Source organism: Salvia hispanica, chromosome 3 (assembly GCF_029641045.1).
Source record: "Salvia hispanica isolate PSC_SH4W2 chromosome 3, Shi_PSC_v1, whole genome shotgun sequence".
In the NCBI taxonomy this organism is placed as follows: domain Eukaryota; kingdom Viridiplantae; phylum Streptophyta; class Magnoliopsida; order Lamiales; family Lamiaceae; genus Salvia; species Salvia hispanica.
Genome location: NC_142694.1, coordinates 1,651,542 through 1,671,490, shown reverse-complemented (window position 1 = coordinate 1,671,490; position 19,949 = coordinate 1,651,542). Strand labels below are relative to the sequence as shown.

Sequence of the window (19,949 nt, the reverse complement as noted above, 5' to 3'; positions counted from 1 at the left end):
CGTCGTGAACTGCGCATAAATGTAGATTATGTCGATGATGATCCGGTGAGAAGGGGAAGAGCGTCCCTGCAAAAGATGACCAATCTTGTGAAACTTAGAACTAGATACATTGTCAAAATTAATTCTCAATCATGAGTCTTACATCACTTAAAATTGAATCGTTTTTTCTAAGTTTCACATAGATTATGTCGATGATGATCCGGTGAGAAGGGGAAGAGCGTCCCTACAAAAGCTATAGTATATATATAGTTGCAGAGATAAATTTATATGCGAAGTGCATGTAATGATCATGTTAGTAACTGCTTTTATAAAGGTCTAGTGATTGTGGACAAAGGAGTCCGTGGAACATATAGGTCGAGAGTGAATAGAAAAATCACAGAGTTGTTTCAGTAATTTAAACATTGATGACATACAAAGGTTTCAAAAGAAAACAAAAAAGTTCTTACCTCCACAGCATTACGATTCAGTTCTTGCCACAGTATGACATTGGCCGCCTTTTGTGGTCCCTTTTTTCAGCTAATAAATCCTCTTTTATCTTTACTTTGCTAGTATATAGAAATAAATAATGTTATCAGTAAAAAGAATCAACAAAAAAAAATGCTAATGATTAGCATTTTTTTTTTCTGTTGATTCTTTTTAATAGAAATCCTAACAAACCAGTTACAGAAAAATAGCAATCAACATGATGGCCTAATGGATTACACACAAAGATCCATCTCAATCCCTAAAATAGAAAGCATTAGATATGAATTCACCACTATAAAAATAGGAGTATATAATAAAACATAAGACGACATGAACCCATAGTCTTGGCCTTGAGTCGCGTGGTGTCTTCTTCTTGTCGAACTCATCGCTCCAGCTCCACTTTGTTTCTCTATCAAAACCTGAAATGAGGCCAAGTTTATAGACATACGTATACGAAGGAGTAATAAACCTAATTAATTAAGTAGTGTCAACACCTTAAGGTTATGCTACTGATATGATAGCGTGTTTGGGCAGATTCCCAGTATTCAGACTTGGGCAACCAAGGATATGAAGTTGTTCGAGGCATGGCATTCCACCTTCTTCTATGTCAATATCTGTCAAACCATATATTCTTTTGACGGAGAAGGCCTTGAGGCAGGGGAACCCGTCATGCAATATCTTCATCCTAGTAACACAAGAATTCTTTAAGGTGAGATACTGTAGCTTTGGTAGCTTACCCAACTCTTTCATCGAAAGATATGATACGTTGGCCAATGTTAGATGAGAGAGATTGGGAGGGAACCCAGTCGCAGCTGGACATGTGAAAGGGAGAAAATCCGCTTTAAGTTTAAGTGATGTGAGATTCTCGAGATCAGGAACTAATTCTAGCAATGCATATGGCCCATAGAGCAGATCATTTAAGTGAAGGTGTAGTACCACAAGATTCGTCATCTTTTGTAGGGACGCTCTTCCCCTGGTTACCAGATCACCATCATCATCATCTACATCTATCTTCAACTTACGAAGTTGAGAATTAGGCATTAGTCCCGAGCTCATCTCCACCAAATCCTTTAGCCTGATACCCTTCAAACTCTCTATACTTTTCCACTTCGAGACTGTCATGGCCCTGCCCAATATTTTACTTGTGCCGAAGTCACGCAAGCTTTCCATTCTCAGATCAACATCTGGAAACTCCACAAATTCCACGTAAAGAAACTCGAGTTTTTTAAAGTCACTAAGCCAACTTGGGAGTTTCAAATGAATCCCATGCCGATGTGTATTTATTCTCAAGTACTTCAATCCGACCAAGCACCAAAAAGAGTTGGGAAATTTCTTAAACCAAAAACCATCAAGATAGAGTATCTTAAGGAGTTGAAAGTTCTTCCAGTAACGAGATGAAATCTCTATGCTAAAATACCTTAAATTAAAGTGGAAAACGGAGCGAAGATACTTATTCTGATTCGAAGAGAAACTTACAAAAGATTTGCTGCAGATAACATGATGACGAGGTTTATACAAGGATTCAGATGAACACCCTCTATCATCCTCCTCTCCCTTTACAATCTTCACACCCATTTCCTCCTTTGCTTTGCTTATGCATACATCACGAATAAGATCATGCAGACGAAAACTTTTGACTTGACCATCAATGGTTAGATCATGAATTTGAAGCATACTTCGATTAATCAACTCATTTAAATAATCTCTTCCAATATCCTCAATAATTCTGTCTCCTTTCTCTTGCATCAAGCCATGTGCATTCCATATGCTTGCTAGCCATTTCACAGGAATAATAGAGTCTTCCTTGAAAACGGCTAGACATAAGAAGCATGATTTCAATTGGAGGGACAAATTCTGGTAACTCAACTCCAAAATATTCAAAATATTTGGTACGTTGTTTTCGGGGATATTGGAATAAGAGTCTATATGACTGAGAACTTGTTGCCATCCACTCTTGTCTTGTGTATCCACAAGTAAGCCTCCAACCACACTAATTGCTAATGGCAAACCACCACATTTTTTTAAGATTTGTCTGCCTATACTCTCTAATTCTTCTGGACATGTGCCATTGGTGTTCTTAATGAATGCCTTCTTCAAGAATAATTCCCAACTTTTCTCGGGGTCTAGAAGACTCTTCTGAAGCACATATTGATCAAGCTTTGCAATAATAATCTTGTTGCGGGTTGTAAGAATTAATCTACTTGTTTTATCTGAAAGGACAGGAACTAGGATTAAAAAAAAGTCCAACCCCTAAGATTCACCTTGAATGGTTTAAGGAAGGGTATTGACAATTGGAACTAAATATACGTACAAATAGTGGCGGAGCCAGAAATTTAATGGTGGGGGCCCAAACTACCACTAAAAGTTTATTGAGTGTGTTCAATACAAACGACACGAAAATAACTCGAATGTGAGCAATATAAAAAGCCATGCGTGAAAAATGAAGGACGAGAAAAGTAATTAGTGATTAAAAGTTTTAGAGTATAGCACCAATTTTACTAATAATAACATATATTTATTACATCAAAGTGTTATTTTCTATTCCAAATATTTTATAATAAAGGGCATCACATTAAATTTGATTTTACTAATCATATAATATTTTAAAATATTTATGCAATAGAAGAACTATTTTTTATTCTTAAACTATAAAAATCATTCTTTTGATAAAATGATTTATACAAAATTACTTGTAAAAAACATTAATGGAAGTTTCTGACGTGAGAAAATCCATGAAATATAAATGAATGTGACAAAATCAACAGGAAGGTACTAATTAGAAAAGAAAAGTTAAAGCATATGAACGGCAAGCATAGCAAATCCATGAAATATAAATGAATGCGAAAAAATCAACAAAAAGGTACTAATTAGAAAAGAAAAAATAAAGCAAATGAACTGCAAGCATAGCTTTAAAAACAATTTTACTAATATTATAAGTCTAATAAAATATGAATTTAATAACAAAAATGAATCCATAATAGAAAGAACAAATTCCTAAAACAATAATACTAGTATTACAAATCTAATAGAATATGAATTTATAAAAACAAAAATGAACCCATAATAGAAAGAACAAATTCCTAAATAATAAAAATGGCGCAGGAGGGAATCAACCACACAACCTCCCGGTCATGAGGCTGAAATTCGGACCAACTACTCTAGCTTATATCATGTTTAAAACTGCATACATATAATATATATAGGTATTACGCTAATGGGTAAGGGCCCAAGGGCCCTCCTGGCCCCACCATAGTTCCACCTCTGCGTACAAATATAACTATCCTACATTGGTGTTCATAGAGAACTGAAATCACTAAGACTTATAGGTGTCTCATGAATCTCTTCTTTTATCACCAATTAATTTTAGAATAAAACTCATGGATTTCTATATGTGGAGTGGTTCGAATAACTTGGGGACGTGGAGTAAAATTTATTTGATCTTTATTTCTCTGTCTATTACATATAAGTATATGATAATCTAAGTTTAAATGCAAATATGACCTTTTTTTAGTTTTAAGTCTTTGTCTCTTTTCAAGTAAAGGAAAAGTATTTATATACTCATACTTTTTACCGCGCTAGAATTATACTCCCTCATTTGCATTAAATGTCTTATATTTTTCATTTTTCGTTTATTCGCCAATAACTTATTCCACTCATATTTTATTATAAAATCAATATATAAAAGTAACTCCATATTTCACTAATTTTTTCTACTCACTTTAATTTATTAAGTTAAACAATTACTTAAAATTCGTGGCGGTCATATATAAGACATTTAATCATACGGAGGGAGTATCTTATGATAATTTCAACTTAGATTGAAGTTCACGCTAAAAATATGCAGCTTCAAGAATATTTGTGTAAATGTTGCAAAGTTACACCTTGAACAAGAAAACTTAATAAAATGTTAGCCATTAATTAATTTTTCAAAGTATATAATTATTAAACATAGACTTTAAAATTTAACAAACTCTACCTATAAAATCTTACAAAAATGGGATCTTGTTTCTTAACAATAAAAATTTTAGAATCTTTCTATTTTATGACATAGACATGATCCCGCAATCTAGTAACTCTATTTCACTACTTTTTCACTTCCTATCTTTTATTTTACTCTTTTTTTCATCTTTTTTAACTAATTATGCATTAAATTTGTGTTATTTCAAATGTTTCTAATTTTTTTTAATACGGAGAAGTATATATTTAAGAATCTTGTTGACAAATCTTGAACTTCAAAACTAAACTTAAAAACAGAGAAAAGGTACCTTGAGGGAAAGCACTTTCGAAATATTCCCAGTGATCCTGCTCCCACACATCATCCAGAACTATGACATATGTTTTTCCCTTCAATTCTGTATGAAGCATTTTTCGAAGCTCTTGTAGCTGAAATAGCTTGTCCTTCGTCGACTGCTCCAATTTCTGGATTTCTTCAAGCAGTTGACTTTTCTTCTCCTCCGAGGACACCTGGTAGATTAGCTGCTTGATCTTCTCTTGCGGCGTGAATTCACTCGACACCACAACCCATCCACGCCGATCGAATGGACCATCAACGACGTCGGGGTGGTTGTATATCTCCCGCGCAAGTGTGGATTTCCCGATCCCGCCCATGCCTTGTATTTCCACAACCAAAAGCCCTCTCTTCTCCTCATCCAAAACCGCCTCTCGCAGCACCTTCTCCACAGCATCTTGCATGCCCACCAGGTGCTCGTCTTTCTGCCAAGGACACAACTGCCGACGCAATTCGACTTGCGACATCTCCTTCTCCGCCTCTTCTGCAATCTGTATCCCGTACCTCTCGCGGCTTTTGTCAATCGCCTCAAGCCTATCTCGGATGGACTTGATCTTGCCTCCGATTCTGTCGACGTGGTAAAAACGCTTTGGAAAGCCGGTGAAGCTTTTGAGAAAACCAGTGTTGGTGGTGTTCTCAATATTGACGGCGAACAATTCGATGGTATCTTCAGCATCAAAAGCAATTTCTCTGAGCTCCCTTACCCAGTTGCGCACTCTTTCGTCTTTAGCTTGCTTTCTGTCTGCGTCTTTTAGAAAAGATTGCATCGATTTCAACTCATCTTTGAGCAGCCGCACCTTTCCCTTGACTCCTCGCAGGGATTTCACCTCATCGATCAGCAGGTTGCCCAGCAGCTCCACCGCCGATGAGACTGCCGATTCTGCCATATCGATCGAATATATGAGATTATGCCTATCGCTTGGATTTAGTTTCTCCGAAAGTGTGCAGCAGCAAGCACATTAATTGTCAAAAGTCAATGCAGTGGTAACAACTTGATTTTGTTTATACCTATACACCCGTTACATGTTTGATTTTTTATAAATTATTTAGTAATAATTTAATACTAGTGTAATGTATCCTATAAAACTTCATATTTTTCAATAATAACCATTTAAATTAAATGTTTGTCAAACTATGGCTAGTGCCATAAGATTCAGAAGAAAAATATTACAGTAAATCACAGTTTCATTTACGAAACGACGTGAATTAATGATGCTTAAAACAACATATCATTAATATAAGTATTTTTTATTTATTTTTATTAAATACTTATTTTTTTTGTTTTAATGAAATAATGTTCTTTTGAGTATATAAAAAATATCGAATTAAATAAAGATGGGTCAATTGAGAAAAACTGATTTGATATTTCATTTTGACCAAATTTTGTGATTTAATTGGCTGTTATCTTCAATTTTTTTGGTATATTTTATCATTTATATCTATTACTCCCTTCGTTCTTTATTAATTGAGATATTTTTTTCGATACAGAGTTTAAGAAAAGTGTGTTAAATAGATGGTGAATAAAGTAAGAGAGATGAAAAGAGAATAAAATAAAAAATAGAATTACTTTTTATCAAAATAGCAATAAGTTAAATTATATTAGAACTTTTTAAAATAAATGTATAGCAGTTGGGCCGTCGAGCTGACTCCGTCACGGATGACTAAAAATTGTACAGTACTAATCTAATAGGTAGCTTGCTGGACCATATTTGTAGTTTAATACTCAGATATTATTCCAAGGTAATTAGAAACATCTGATTACAATGTTCATTATTATTTATTCTAGTGATGGATGGTTGACATTGACCTGTTCGATCCTTGCAACAGCTATGCTGACATTCACCTGTTCTATATTTAGTCTATTAAAAAAACAATTAATTCACTAATGAAATAATAATGAACATGGTAATAAGATGTTTCTATTGCCTGTTCTATTGGGAAATCCATGCCGGTCATGCCAGTTTAAAGTGGCTGTGGCTGGCGGCGGAGGTGACTGAGAAATGAAACTAGTGTGAAATCGCTGTGTGTTCAAAATTTCGATTTGGTAATGATCATATTTTATCTTATTGGGCCTAAATTTCAATGTGAACATGCTTGAATGGGCCTATGAGTTTCATGCTATATTTATTGGAAAATTATAATCAACCTGAATTTAGATTACAAAATCCTAATTTGCATCATGGACGTATATGTCAAACCAGAAAATGAAACCATAATTAGAAAGAGTTAATACTTGATAAAATCAACCATAAGAGAGCCAATATTCCAAATCAAAACATACCATGACAATATGATTCTGTGTCATACACAAATAATGATAATAGTGATTAAATATAAACTTTTATGTAATTATATGAGTACATTAAATATATGGGCTGATGATCATCTTCAGAAAGTAATTGTGGCTAACATTTTGCAGCCCAGTATGAATATTGGGCTGGATATTTTATTAATCATGTTGGGCCTGAAATTAATAATCTCTATCCCTCTCACCAACCACCTGACCCATATATCACTCAACTACTAACACCGCAAACTGGTAAGAGAAATTTGAGCTATCCACAGTTAGTGTTTATCTTAATAACAAAAATTTCTGCAATTCTCAGTAGGATATGAATAAAACAAGTTTGTCTCAATAGTAGAACTAATCATGGGATGTAGAATAGTATTTTATTATTTCTAATCCATCTTAGTAAACAACAGTTTACAACCTATTTAGCCTAGCCTTGAATAGTAGGAGTAAACATCACCTGAGGTGAAAATCTTCATAAAAATCGACTCCGTTCAACTTTATCGAACTTCCATGCTGGCAAGAAGAGTGTAAATCATGAGCAGAGATATAGAAGTAGCAGCAGAAGAAGAAAACACAACATTCCATAGACGAAATCTAAATATCACAATCTCAACAGAAGAATTACAAGGCTTAAAAGAAGAATAGGGAGTAGATAGGTATGTGAACAAGTAAATTCAGCAGTTTCTAGTCTTGGTATACTAAGAAATAGTATAACTTCAGACGATAATATCGAATCCTAAATTGCATGCTATCCCACGCACTGAATTTAAAATTTGGAGCACAAAAATTAGGCACTTCAAGAATTCACAACATGGTGGAACTAAAGCCAACAGGTAGTGTTTATCTGGATGGACTAACTGTCAATTTTGGACAACTAAGACGTGATCGAGCATAGTCCGTGAAATGTATAGGTCAGTGTGAAGAGAAATATTTACAAGTAACAAATAGAAGTAACACAACAAACTGAATTGGCTTATTACCTGGTCAATCTCATAGTTTTTTGGCGCCAAAAACTTGATGCTCAAACGAGTCAGTTAAAATAGCATCAACAGACAAGTTTAATAATGAAAAAGTATACTGTGTAAACAGAGAGGAAAACACAGCTATAAAACCAACAGAATGAGGAATTGTCAAGGATACAGAGGAGGATACAGGTGATGGATAAATTCGAAACACCAGCATGCTGCTTGCTGCCAAATTTGGTGATCAAACAAAAGCAAGAACCAGACTTACTATCAACCCACAATTAGAAGAATTTAGAAAATCTGATGTTAGGGAAACTTACCCAAACTTTGATAACACTTGTCCCATGTTTAGGTAAGATAGTTCGCATGTGGATATCACATATCCTTACAGAGGTGCATGCCAATAACCAGTAAGCAAGTCCGTTGATCAGTGATCTTTTCCTCTTACATATCATGAGAGACTGAAGGATCATATCTGTCATCAAACTCATGCCGAGAGCCACTACTCCGGTTTGATTTGCTTTTCTTTCTATCCGCATGTCCTCTCTCGTCTTCATATCTCTCTCCAGAAGCCCTGTCTCTTTTGCTTCTATCTCGATCTTCATACTCCAAATAGTCTTTGGTTCTCTCTCTCTTACGACTACTTCTGTCATGTTCATGTCTTCTTCTTTTATGAGTTTCCTGCTCATGCTCATCTCTAGTGCTTTTATAATACTTTTTGTCATGTGACTCACTTCGTCTTTGGTGTGATCTTCGCAAATCATCTTCAGCAAAGTCTGACTTTTCTCCACCATTCTTCAGCACTCTTGAGTGACTGTCAATTCGTCTTCCATCACGTGTTGCAGACTCATCTCTGTCATACCAATTACCCTTATTGCTTCTATTGTGAAATTGACACCTATCATCCCAACTTGAATCCTGTCTTCTCTGCTGGTTGTCATCCTTGAAATCTCTTGCATAATGACGAGAGTGTACATCTTCCCTGTTTTCAACTGATTGGCCCCTATCATCTTCAGGAACTTCAGAGTTTCCCATTAATGCAAAATAATCAGCTGCTCTTGCATGTCCATCCATATTTTCAGAACCCAAAGCTTCATTCTCATCCACAGCATTTGACAAGCTACTGATCCCTTCAGATAGCCTGAATTCCTCCATATATTCTTCAATAATACCCCTCGTTACCTTCAAGACATTACAAGGAGAAAAGATAAATTAAATATGACGATTTCCAACCAATTTAAACATAGATGGCATACAAGGTTTCAAAAGAAAAACAAAAGTTCTTACCTCCACAGCATTACGCTTAAGTTTCTTGCCACGATATGACATTCGCCGCCTTTTGTAGTCTCTTTCCTCAGCTAATAATTCCTCTTTTGTCTTTACTCTGTTGGCATCCTACATGATCACAAAAATAAATATTATATCAGGAAAAAGAATCAACACAAAGAAATGCTATTACACTTATATCATTACAACTTATCCTCTAAATAATGAAATGCCAGTTCCTCTGTATGGGGCAGTTTCAACTTTCAAAGGCAAAATTTGCCAGTGTAGTAAATGAACTATAAACTTTTGAACAACCTAAAGTCAAACAGGATATGGACCAACTCATTCATCCTAGCTGAACCATTATTTCAAAGAAGCGATTTAAACGGGACTATTTTAAAGCAAAGCTGTAGATATTCAAAAGACATTAACTATATGCGCTTAAAAGTGACAAGGCATTCCAGAGAAATGATAGCTCGAAGATAGAAATCGGGTCTGTTATGAAGAATTTACCTGATTGTTTGACCTATGCCGCAGAAAACCATCATATTCGATTACGGGTCTATAATCTGGACGTTTCTGTCGTTCCTCATCAGCTATCATGGACACATGAGCATGTTCCACATTACTGCAAGAAAATTACCAACAGAAAGGAGCCTCAACCTCGAGCTTGAGATAAAGACCAAGAAATTACAGAAAAATCAAGGTGAAATCATGAAGCTAATCATCAAGCATATCACTAATTACTTCATGATTCTTTAACTCCAGAGCTAATATTCTAAAGTTCACTTTCTGTAGTTCGACCTATAGCTTTCCACGATGATTTTCTTCTCCAGTTTAACAAAATGAACAAGCACAGTAGAACACAAAATCAATCTATATATACTAAAAAAGATTTAAAGCAAGACAGGATACAAACTTAAAGCAGAAACAACCAAAATACCAAAATATACCGTTGGTACGTAGAGGCTGGCCTATCATTACGCAATGCTTTGATCTTATCTTCAATGAAAGTGCGTTCATATAATGCTGCCACAGCGGCAGCCACTTGAGAAACGAAAATCACACTGCTTCCAACTGTTTCATCAATTGATCCAGCATTTTGTACCTCCTTTCCTACACATCCGCCATCATTTCCCTCCTCGCTAGGTTCATCATCCTTTCCCTCCAAAGGAAACAGCGATGCATCCGATGCAGAGTTCCGCACGCATTCTTTCAACAACTCAACAGCAAAATACTTCCCATTAACTTCACCGTACAATACACTCAACTGCAATGCAAGCCACGCCATCACTCTTACTAAAACCGGGCATTCAAAACTCTGATTCCCACTCAGAGCTCTCTCAATCCCCTTCATCTCTCCATCGCTATACATAAATCCTGCCAGCTCAAGAGCCTCTGTAACAATCACCTTCAGAGAAAGCTTAACCAACACAGCCACATGATCTCTCAAGGCACAATCAATAATCATAACATATCTAGGCGAATTCGCAATGATCCAATCATACAAATGCAACAATTTACAGTCTCTAAACCTAAGTATCGCACGCAAAATTCGTGATGAGTACGCTGAGGGGAAACCACCGCCCCACGATTCAATTTCATTTCGAATTGCCCAAATCTCAGACGGCAGAAACCTAATAAAATCAAGCGAGGCAGCTACCGCTGGAGATTTGTCATTGAAATCGGCGCACTCGGTGTATAAAACCCTAGGCAAATTGAGGGATGGAGGCGGTGGAGCAGCGGGGGTGACAGGGCCGGGGCAATTGTGGTAAAAAAAACTGTTGGCGGGGGCATTATAGGCGATGTAGCTGTCGAGAGAGACGGTGAGATCGGACGAATCGGCTGGGATGGTGGGTAAGGCGGCGGCGGTGGATGAGGAAGAGGAGCTGAGGGTGAGGGGATAGTGGAAATTGTGAGGTAGAGAGAGAGGGGAAGGGCAATTGAGGTAGTGAGAGAAGAGGATTGAAGGAGGGAGACGGTGGTTAGGGTTGAAAGGGCAGGGGACGAAGGTATTGGCGGCGGTGGAGGCGTCGGCGATTGGAGGTGGGAGAGAATGGAGGGCGGTGGAGGAGAGGTGAAGAAGAGATTTGAGGTCGGAGAGAGCAGTGGTGACGGACGGCGGTGGATTTGGATGATGGGGCGGATGGAAAGTGGCGGAGGTATGCGGCGGCGGAGGTGCTCGGTTCATAGCGGAGGTGAACTTGTCAAACTGTGCGAAATCGCTTCGTGTTTCGAATTTCGATCATGAGAAATCGCGTTTTGCTAATTTGCAAGGATATGACGCTTCTCTTATTGGGCCTGAATTTGACACTTCCTCAAAATATTTCATTTTTTACGGATTTGGATTTTAAAAAATTGTTTAAAAATGTCCTTTTCCATTTTTTTACAGTGTTAATTATATATGTTAAATAAATTATATATTTAATTTTTATTACAGTATGAATTTAATTGTAATATTAATTTTGTTTTTCAATTAAACAAAAAATACTTTCTCCGTCCTAACTGAATTGTCACTCTTGGAGTGGACACGAGTTTTAAGAAATGTAAAGAAAAGTTGGTTGGAAAAGTTAATGGAATGTGGGAATCACTTTTTTATATTGGTTTTATAATAAAATGTGAGTGAAGTGAGTTAGTCGAAAGTGGAACCTACTTACCATTTATGGTAAAAATGAAGTGTGACAATTAAGTTAGGACGGAGGGAGTGTATGAATTAAATATATAAAATAAAATAAAAATGAACAAAAATTAAAGAGTGAGAGTTGAAAATAGTTAATCAAACAGGTTATGCATTGTGGTCTTATGAATTTTGTTTCTTTGGTAAAGAATAAGGTCCCATGAATAGGAGTTTGGGTTGAGAGTTGAGGCCATAATAGTCCATTTAAACTAAATAAACTACCCTTTCAATCAGTTGATATTTGATGATTATGTATATCATTCCAAATTCCAAGTACTCTCTTCCAGTCCAAAATAGCTTAGTATTCATGTTTTAATACCATAAATTGGTAAACCTTCCACTACTAAACATACACATTTTAGATATATCAAACCTTGCAAAGATCCAAGAGCTAAATCTAAGCACTTGTACTCAGGCTGTTGCTACAGCACATTTGATGTGCTGGGGAAGATTCTCAATCTCCAGATTGGGACATTTACTGATCCGGAGTTGTCTAAGGCGCGGCATTCCACCTTCTTCCACGTCGATACCTCTCAGTCGATTCAAGTTTTCGAGCGAGAGCGCTTCCAGGCAGGGGAACCCCTCGCGCAACACTCTCATCCTCCACTCCTCGTTAGAAATACGCCGTCTATATAACTTTAAGTACTGCAGCTTCGGAAGCTTCCCCAACTCCGGCATCGGATCTTCAACCAGCCTCACGTACTCCAACGTGAGGCGAGAAAGATTCGGAGGGAACTCACTCGCGGAAGAGCATTCGAGCATCCCACCATCCAGTTTAAGCTTAGTCAGACCGGTGAGGCGGGGGATGATTTTCGGACTCATCAACGATGTCGGATTGAATTCTAGGTGTAGTTCCACAAGATTCTCCATCTGTTCTAATGATCTCCTTAGCTCATTTTGTTTTTCTGTTTCAATCATATGTATGCCTAGTTTCCGAACATGACAACGGCCCGTTAGTCCCGAGCTGCATCCGAGCCAATCCTCGAGCCGGATCAGTTTCAGACTCTCAATACTCTTCCAGTTCTCTACCTTCATGGCTCTTCCATACACGCTGTGCACGTGGAAGTGGCGCAGTTTTTCCATTCTCAGTGCATCCTTCGGGAACTTCACGTACTGATCCTCCACACAGAGGATCTCGAGGTTTTTAAGGTTCTCCAGCCAAGTTGGGAGCTCCAAGACGTCACGGAAGATATTGTGAGACTTGTGAATCCTCAAACACTTCAATCCAGTCAGCAACTGAACCGAGCGAGGCAGCTTTTGAAACGCGAAACCATCGAGGTCCAGCATTTTAAGGAGTTTGAAGCTCTTCCAGTAATGAGATGGAGTAGTCATGTAAGCATTGCCATCACTATTGACATTGAGTACGAAAAGAGAGCGAAGATACTTATTATGACTCGGCGAGGAAGTGTTGAGATTCTTCCCATAGACAACACGGTGACGAGGCTTATACGAGCAGGAGATCACGTCCTGCCCCTTCACAATCTCCAAACCTATTTCCTCCTTAGCTTTTCTAAACAAACCTCGCGAATCAGATCGTGGAGGCGACAGTTTCGTACTCGATCTCCGATTACTACATCCTCGACCTGAACCATGTTTCGATTTATCAGCTCGTTTAAGTAGCCTCTTGCTATCTCATCAACTGTTCTGCTTCCTTCTTGCTGGATCAAGCCTTGCCCGACCCATACATTCAACAGCCTTTTCGCCCGAATAGTCGAGTCTTCCTTGAAAAACGCAAGGCACAAGAAGCATGATTTCAACTGTGGAGACAGATTCTGATAACTCAACTCCAAAATTGCTGATACATTACTTTCATATGTTCCTAAATAAGAGTTTAACTGGTTATAAACTTGCTCCCATCCATTCTTGGTTTGTGTTTGCATGAGTAAGCCTCCTACAACACTAATAGCTAAGGGTAGACCATGGCATTTTTCCAAGATTTGTGCCCCTATGCTGTCTAATTCCTTCATACATTCTTTATTTTTGCTTCCAATGAATGCCCTTTTCAGTAATAATTCCCAGCTCTTCTCCAAGTCCAAAGCCTTCATCTTGTGCACATATTGGCAGTACTTCCCAATAACCTTGTTTCGAGTTGTAAGCAGCAATCTGCTACGATTATCTGTCAGTACAAGAACTACTTCAAAAAAACAGAGCAATTTCATTCTCATTTCTAGCAATTAGTAATAATCAATGTAACTATGCATATCTCACATGGCCACATTCTTAAACGGGAAAAAATTGTTGGCAAAACTATGAAGTTTGGTCAAATTTTGGTCGTTTCGCAACTTGAACAATACGACGATGTATTCTATATAAACAAACAACATTGTTTAACTAACCAGCGATACACATATTGTATACCATATCACCAAGTCCATGGTTTATCGAGCTGATTTTTAAAGATGCGGGACGAACCGACCAAATTTCATGATTTTTCCGGCAATTTGCCATTCATTGATTCATCCAACATTATATATTACTGGATGTATAACAACAATATTTAAAAACCACATAATTTCATGATCATTTCTAGCAATCAATAATCTAACTGCATACCTTTTTGATTGGGGAAAGCACTCTTCAAGTATTCCCAATGCTCCTTCTCCCACACATCATCAAGAACAATCAAGTAATCCTTCCCCTGCAGCTGCTCCCGGAGCATTTCCCGCAGCTTCCGCTGAACGTACAGCTCGTCCTCGCTCGATTCCTCCACCTCCCGCACCTTCCGTCTGTCCGACCCAGGCAGCTCCAAAATCAGCTGCTTCATCGTCTCCCGCGGCGTAAATTCACTCGACACCACAACCCAGCCACGGCACTCAAATCCGGCGCCGCCCGCCACGTCGCGGTGGTTGTACACTTCCCTAGCAAGCGTCGATTTCCCAATCCCGCCCATCCCCTCAATAACCCCAACCCAAACCCCTCCCTTCCCCTCATCCCGAACCAATTCCCGCACCACCTCCCTCACATCGCCCTCAATGCCCACCACCTGTTCGTCATTTTGCGCAGGAGACAGCCGCCGCCGCGATTCGATTTCCAGCCTCCGCACCGGCTCCGACGCCCCTCCGAGATCGGTTATACCATACCTCTCGCGGCTTTTGTCGATTGCGTCGAGGCGAGACCGGATCGAGTCGATTTCGTCCCCGATTCGGTCGAGGTAGTACATGCGCTTCGGGAAGCTACTGCAGCTTCCTCTGCTCTTGGCGTTCTCGACATTGATGAGGAACATTTCGATGGTGTCTTCGGCGTCTTGAGCGACTTCTCTGATCTTCCTTATCCAATTGCGGACTCCTTCGTCTTCGGCTTGTTTTCTGTTTGCGTCTCTGAGGAAAGATTGCATCCACACTAGTTCCTCTTTCAGCGACCGCACCTTTCCCTCGACGCTGCGCAAGGATTTCACCTTTTGAATCAGGAGACTGCCGAGAAGCTCCACCGCCGTTGAGATCGCAGCCTCCGCTGCCATGTCGATCGATATTTACAAAAAATATAAATTTATTTTTTTGAATTGGAAGATATTTTATTTGTTTGACTGGTGATATATATATTCGGATATCGTGCATCACTTGTCCACTACTGACTACTAGTAGTATGACATTAGTGAAGTAGGCCACACCAAGACTATGCTAACGAGTGATCGTCATGGCAGCAGAGGCGGCAATCTCATCTCTGGTCAAACTACTCGGCGATCTGCTGATCCAGAAGCTCAAATCCCTCCGAGGAGTCGAAGGGAAGGTAGCGTCGCTAAAAGACGAGCTGAAGCGGGTGCAGTCGTTCCTCCAAGACGCCAACAAAAAGCAAGTCGAAGACGCGAGAGTGCGCAATTGGATATCTGACATCAGAGAGGCCGCTCAGGACGCCGAAGACACTATCGAGACCTTCCTTCTCAACGTCGAGAACAGGAAGAGCAAGGCGCGATGCGCTAGCTTCTCGAAGCGCATGTACTACCTCGACGTAATCGGGGACGAGATCGACTCCATCACCGCTAGGCTTGACGCCATCAACGCAAGCCGCGAAAGGTACGGGATCAAGGATCTCGAAGAGGCAGAGTCGGGGCGGAGGCTGCAGGTCGAATCGCGGCGGCGGTTGTCTCATTGGCAGAAGGATGAACAACTGGTGGGGATTGAGGATGATGTGGAGAAGGTGCTGCGTGAAGCTATTCTAGATGAGGAGAAGAGAGGGCTTTCGGTTGTGGTTATACAAGGAATGGGTGGGATCGGGAAATCGACGCTTTCGCGGGAGATTTACAACCACTCTGACGCCGTTGGTGATCGATTTGATTGCCGTGGTTGGGTTGTGGTGTCGAGTGAATTTACGCCGCAGGAGACAATCAAGCAGCTCATCTTCCAGCTGTGTGAGCAAGACAGAGGAAAGATGATTGAGGAAATGAAGAAATTGGAGGAGTTGATTAATGATAAGCTATCTTTACAGGAGGAGCTTAAGCAAATGCTTTATGATCAATTGGATGGCAAATCGTATTTCATAGTTCTTGATGATGTTTGGGAAACGGATCATTTGGAATCTCTCATCACTGCTTTCCCAAATCAACAAGGTAACCATAAAATTATTTTTATGCCAAATTGTTCAAATTTTGGTCAAATTTTAGTTTGTACAGCTTCAAATTCATAGTAAAAATAGTATAAATTTAAAATTTTCATGGCTTGTTTCAAATTGATGATGTGACTGAGGTAAATTTTCTGGATGATCTATGAGAAAATTTGAATTTTTTTGGAAAAATTCATGGTTTTTCCGGCAGTTTACATATTCTTGTCTGGCAAGTGCACATCACCTATATATGTTGCTTTATAAGTATAGCATGATTATAGTTCTTTGACAGGTAAAAAAAGTAGATTGCTGGTCACAACTCGCAACAAGATCGTTCCGAATCGTGATCACTACGTGCATAAGATGAAGCTCTTAGATCCTGACAAGGGCTGGGAACTCTTGTTGAAGAAGGCATTCATCATTAGCACTATTCACAAATCTCCAGAACAATTGGAGCCTGCATCTTCAAGGAGACAAATCTTGGGAAAATTCAAAGGTCTGCCATTTCTGAAGAAGAACAAGAAGCCACTGATTGGTAGAACTATTTACAAATGTCCAGAAGAATTGGAGAGTGTAGGCAAACAAATCTTGCAAAAATGCCATGGCCTACCGCTTGCTATCAACGTCATCGGAGGCTTACTCATGGTAATGTTAGGAGTTTTGTCATCATCATCTAATGATATGCAACGGAAATAATATACAGTGGTAGATCTAGATTTATAACAATAATGCATGTTGAGCAGTTAAGCATAACATAAAGAAATTGTTTACTTGTTGTGTTGGTCATTTCCTCAATTTGATAAGATCCAACGGTTGAATTCATCACTATCGATATCCGTAAACTGGGAAATCTATGTAGAATTTCATGCATTTTTGTGTCAATAAATTAGCTTTTCTATATATGTATTTCTCTGTTATAGAGAATATACATAGTTTATTATTCTAATCTAATTTATGATGTTTCAGGAAACACAGACCAAAAATGGATGGGAGCATGTTCTTAACCAAATAAATACTTATTTGGGAAAGTCTGAAAGCAATGTATCATCAATTTTGGAGTTGAGTTATCACAATTTGCCTCCGCAGTTAAAATCATGCTTCTTGTGCCTAGCATTTTTCAAGGAAGATTTCACTATACCTGTAAAAAGGTTGGTATTTATATGGGATGCACAAGGCTTGATCCGAAGGGAAGAAAGTAGAACAAGTGATGAAATAGCAAGAAGCTATTTGAATGAACTAGTCGATCGAAGCATGGTTCAAATTCATGATCTAACATTCGATGGCCGAGTAAAACATTGTCGTCTCCACGATCTTGTTCGTGAGGTATGCTTTAGGAAAGCAAAGGAGGAAATAGGCTTGCAGATAGTGAAGGCAGACGAGGGGAGCTCATCTGAATCATCATTGCATAAACCTCGCCATCGCGTAGTCTATGTAGAAAATCTCGACACTTTCTCGTCGTATCAGAATAAGCATCTATGCTACCTTTCGCTATTTAACGTCCAAGGCGATCGTGACATATGCAAGGCCATTCCATATGATTACTGGAAGAGCTATCGGCTCCTGAGGACACTCGAGCTTGATGGCTTTGGCTTTCGAAGATTGCCTAGCTATTGCCGTTCGTTGATTGGATTGAAGTGCTTGAGAATACACAAATCTCCCATCATCTATGATTTCACAGTTGAGCTCCCAAGGTGGCTGGATCGTCTTAGAAGCCTCGAGGTTCTCGACTTGGGACAGGCAACTGTGAAATTCCCGCGGCTAGTTTCGTTAAAAATGGACAGGCTGCGTTGCTTGAGCGCGTCTGTCATCGTCCGTGGGCTCACGAGTGTAAACATGTGGAGAACTATCGAGTGTTTGAAACACATAAAACACAAGGACTGGATGAGGTGTGCAGCAGCTCTTGCGAATGGCGGCCCTCTTCGCGAATTAGGCATACGTTGCGTTGGAAGGATGGAGTCGTTAGAGCTGCTGAAGATGAGAGCTTCATTAGAGAAGTTGAAGAATCTTGCCATTCTTCACTTAGAGGGGTGTGATGGAGCTGATCAAATGGGATTAGCTCTGCCCCAGCTAGAAAATGTGACCAAACTTATTATAAGAGGAAAGATGCGAAAATGTCCGGCTGCGAGTACGTTCCCTCCGAATCTCTCTCACCTCACGTTGTCGGAAACCCAGTTACGTTATGATCCAATGGCTGAGCTGGGTAAGCTGCCGAAGCTATGCTTCCTCAAGTTGCAGTATGATTGTTACAGGGGTGAGACAATGCATGTTTCGAGCAACGGGTTCCCCAGCCTCGAAGTCCTGGCTTTACGATATCTGAGTTTGAGATGCGTCTACATGGAAGAAGGTGGAATGCCGCAGCTCAAACATGTCCTTGTCCGTCGATGCCCGCATCTACAGACTAGGAATATGAGGGAAAACATCAGTATATCATTTCAATAAGCTCGAGTTACTTACATTACTTATATTCCCTCGTCTTGGTGGTTGAACGAGACACGTTTTTTTATTGCAAAAATGGTAAAATACGAGAGATGTAGAGAAAACATGGTTGAAGTATCGTTAATGCAAAGTGAGATTCACTCTTATTTAAAAGAAAATTTGAGACTAATGTTCGTGGAACAATTCAAAATGGAAAAATAAGATTATTGGTTGTGAATGGGTGAATTCTAGAGCAATTGTTAGCAATGATATGTTTTGATTTTGTAATATTGGGTCTCTTATGATTGATATTTTTTCATTGGATGTATATGTCCATGATGAAATTTGGATATTATAATCTATAACTAAATGAATCAAATTAGGACTAATGTAGGGTAAAACTTTGTGATATATTTTGTACTATTTGGGCTTGATTGATAGCCTGAAAAATATTTTCTTAAAATTAAAGATAAGGTTTTTATCAAATGTTGAGAAAATAATTATCGCCTTGTATGCAGTTTGGTTCAGTCTGTTTCCTTACTTATTCATATGAGATGGTACTCCCACATGTTCCAGCTAAGCAAAGGAGAAATTAATGTGATGACTAAAACCCCCTACTTTATGTTAGACAATTTCCATACAACCCTTCATCTTCATCAGCATACACAAGAAATGGCGCCTAATTTCCCAAGCTTCACGCCATCTGCATCAGCTTCCATCTATAAAAGACCTGGTTAATTCCTTCATTTTCACACCTAGGCTAACCTCCAATTCACAAGCGAAATATCTGTACAGATTAATACAACCAAAACTAAGCACCAAATTCCCTAAAACAACCAAAATTGAACACAAAGAGGAGAAATGGTAAGAGAATGGCCACAAACAATGATTTTTTCGTTCCTCACCCAATCCTAAAATTTTAGCTTCTGCAACAACGGCCATTTCATATTACACCTATGCACAACATTGAAATACCTGCAAGGGCTGGAATTTGTGATTACATAGCAACGAATTTGGGCCTTCCTGGCTTCTTCTTTCTGGGTA

General features: G+C 38.9%; 3 protein-coding genes and 1 pseudogene across 5 annotated transcripts; 1 reads left to right on the top strand and 3 right to left on the bottom strand.

Annotated features, from left to right (window-relative positions):
- Window positions 1-660: 660 nt before the first annotated feature.
- LOC125211439 (putative disease resistance protein At1g50180) lies at window positions 661-5,677 on the bottom strand. Of its 2 annotated transcripts, none has more exons than XM_048111233.2 (3): window positions 4,731-5,675; window positions 960-2,675; window positions 661-884 (listed from the first exon to the last, which is right to left on the bottom strand). In XM_048111233.2, the coding sequence occupies exons 1-2, from the start codon at window positions 5,638-5,640 to the stop codon at window positions 967-969; spliced, it is 2,619 nt and encodes an 872-aa protein (XP_047967190.1). In that variant the 5' UTR covers window positions 5,641-5,675; the 3' UTR covers window positions 661-884; window positions 960-966. The 2 variants fall into 2 exon arrangements, with proteins under 2 accessions (XP_047967190.1, XP_047967191.1); XM_048111234.2 differs by lacking the exon at window positions 661-884 and having other exon boundaries at window positions 997-1,150; window positions 1,402-2,675; window positions 4,731-5,677.
- A 1,732-nt stretch (window positions 5,678-7,409) lies between these two features.
- LOC125214947 (U11/U12 small nuclear ribonucleoprotein) lies at window positions 7,410-11,483 on the bottom strand. The gene is made up of 6 exons (XM_048116201.2): window positions 10,231-11,483; window positions 9,791-9,905; window positions 9,299-9,406; window positions 8,332-9,193; window positions 8,027-8,236; window positions 7,410-7,559 (listed from the first exon to the last, which is right to left on the bottom strand). Exons 1-4 carry the CDS (start codon window positions 11,466-11,468, stop codon window positions 8,456-8,458), a joined length of 2,199 nt encoding a protein of 732 aa, XP_047972158.1. The 5' UTR covers window positions 11,469-11,483; the 3' UTR covers window positions 7,410-7,559; window positions 8,027-8,236; window positions 8,332-8,455.
- A 728-nt stretch (window positions 11,484-12,211) lies between these two features.
- Window positions 12,212-15,450, bottom strand: LOC125214560 (putative disease resistance protein RF45; annotated as a pseudogene). Its single transcript, XR_016137204.1, has 2 exons — window positions 14,508-15,450; window positions 12,212-14,070 (listed from the first exon to the last, which is right to left on the bottom strand). The product of XR_016137204.1 is annotated as a putative disease resistance protein RF45 (transcript).
- Window positions 15,412-19,084, top strand: LOC148929891 (disease resistance protein RPP13-like). Its single transcript, XM_089068779.1, has 3 exons — window positions 15,412-16,497; window positions 16,783-17,135; window positions 17,457-19,084. The coding sequence occupies exons 1-3, from the start codon at window positions 15,588-15,590 to the stop codon at window positions 18,927-18,929; spliced, it is 2,736 nt and encodes a 911-aa protein (XP_088924905.1). The 5' UTR covers window positions 15,412-15,587; the 3' UTR covers window positions 18,930-19,084.
- Window positions 19,085-19,949: the final 865 nt, after the last annotated feature.

Excerpts from the sequence above, each read along its gene's own strand:
- LOC125211439 (XM_048111233.2), bottom strand. The coding sequence starts at position 5,640 with ATGGCAGAATCGGCAGTCTCATCGGCGGTGGAGCTGCTGGGCAACCTG. Across the intron at positions 2,676-4,730 it reads CGAAAGTGCTTTCCCTCAAG|ATAAAACAAGTAGATTAATT; the intron begins GTACCTTTTCTC and ends CTGTCCTTTCAG.
- LOC125214947 (XM_048116201.2), bottom strand. The coding sequence starts at position 11,468 with ATGAACCGAGCACCTCCGCCGCCGCATACCTCCGCCACTTTCCATCCG. Across the intron at positions 9,407-9,790 it reads GGCATAGGTCAAACAATCAG|GATGCCAACAGAGTAAAGAC; the intron begins GTAAATTCTTCA and ends GTGATCATGTAG. Across the intron at positions 9,194-9,298 it reads TTAAGCGTAATGCTGTGGAG|GTAACGAGGGGTATTATTGA; the intron begins GTAAGAACTTTT and ends AATGTCTTGAAG.
- LOC148929891 (XM_089068779.1), top strand. The coding sequence starts at position 15,588 with ATGGCAGCAGAGGCGGCAATCTCATCTCTGGTCAAACTACTCGGCGAT. Across the intron at positions 16,498-16,782 it reads TGCTTTCCCAAATCAACAAG|GTAAAAAAAGTAGATTGCTG; the intron begins GTAACCATAAAA and ends GTTCTTTGACAG. Across the intron at positions 17,136-17,456 it reads TCATCGGAGGCTTACTCATG|GAAACACAGACCAAAAATGG; the intron begins GTAATGTTAGGA and ends ATGATGTTTCAG.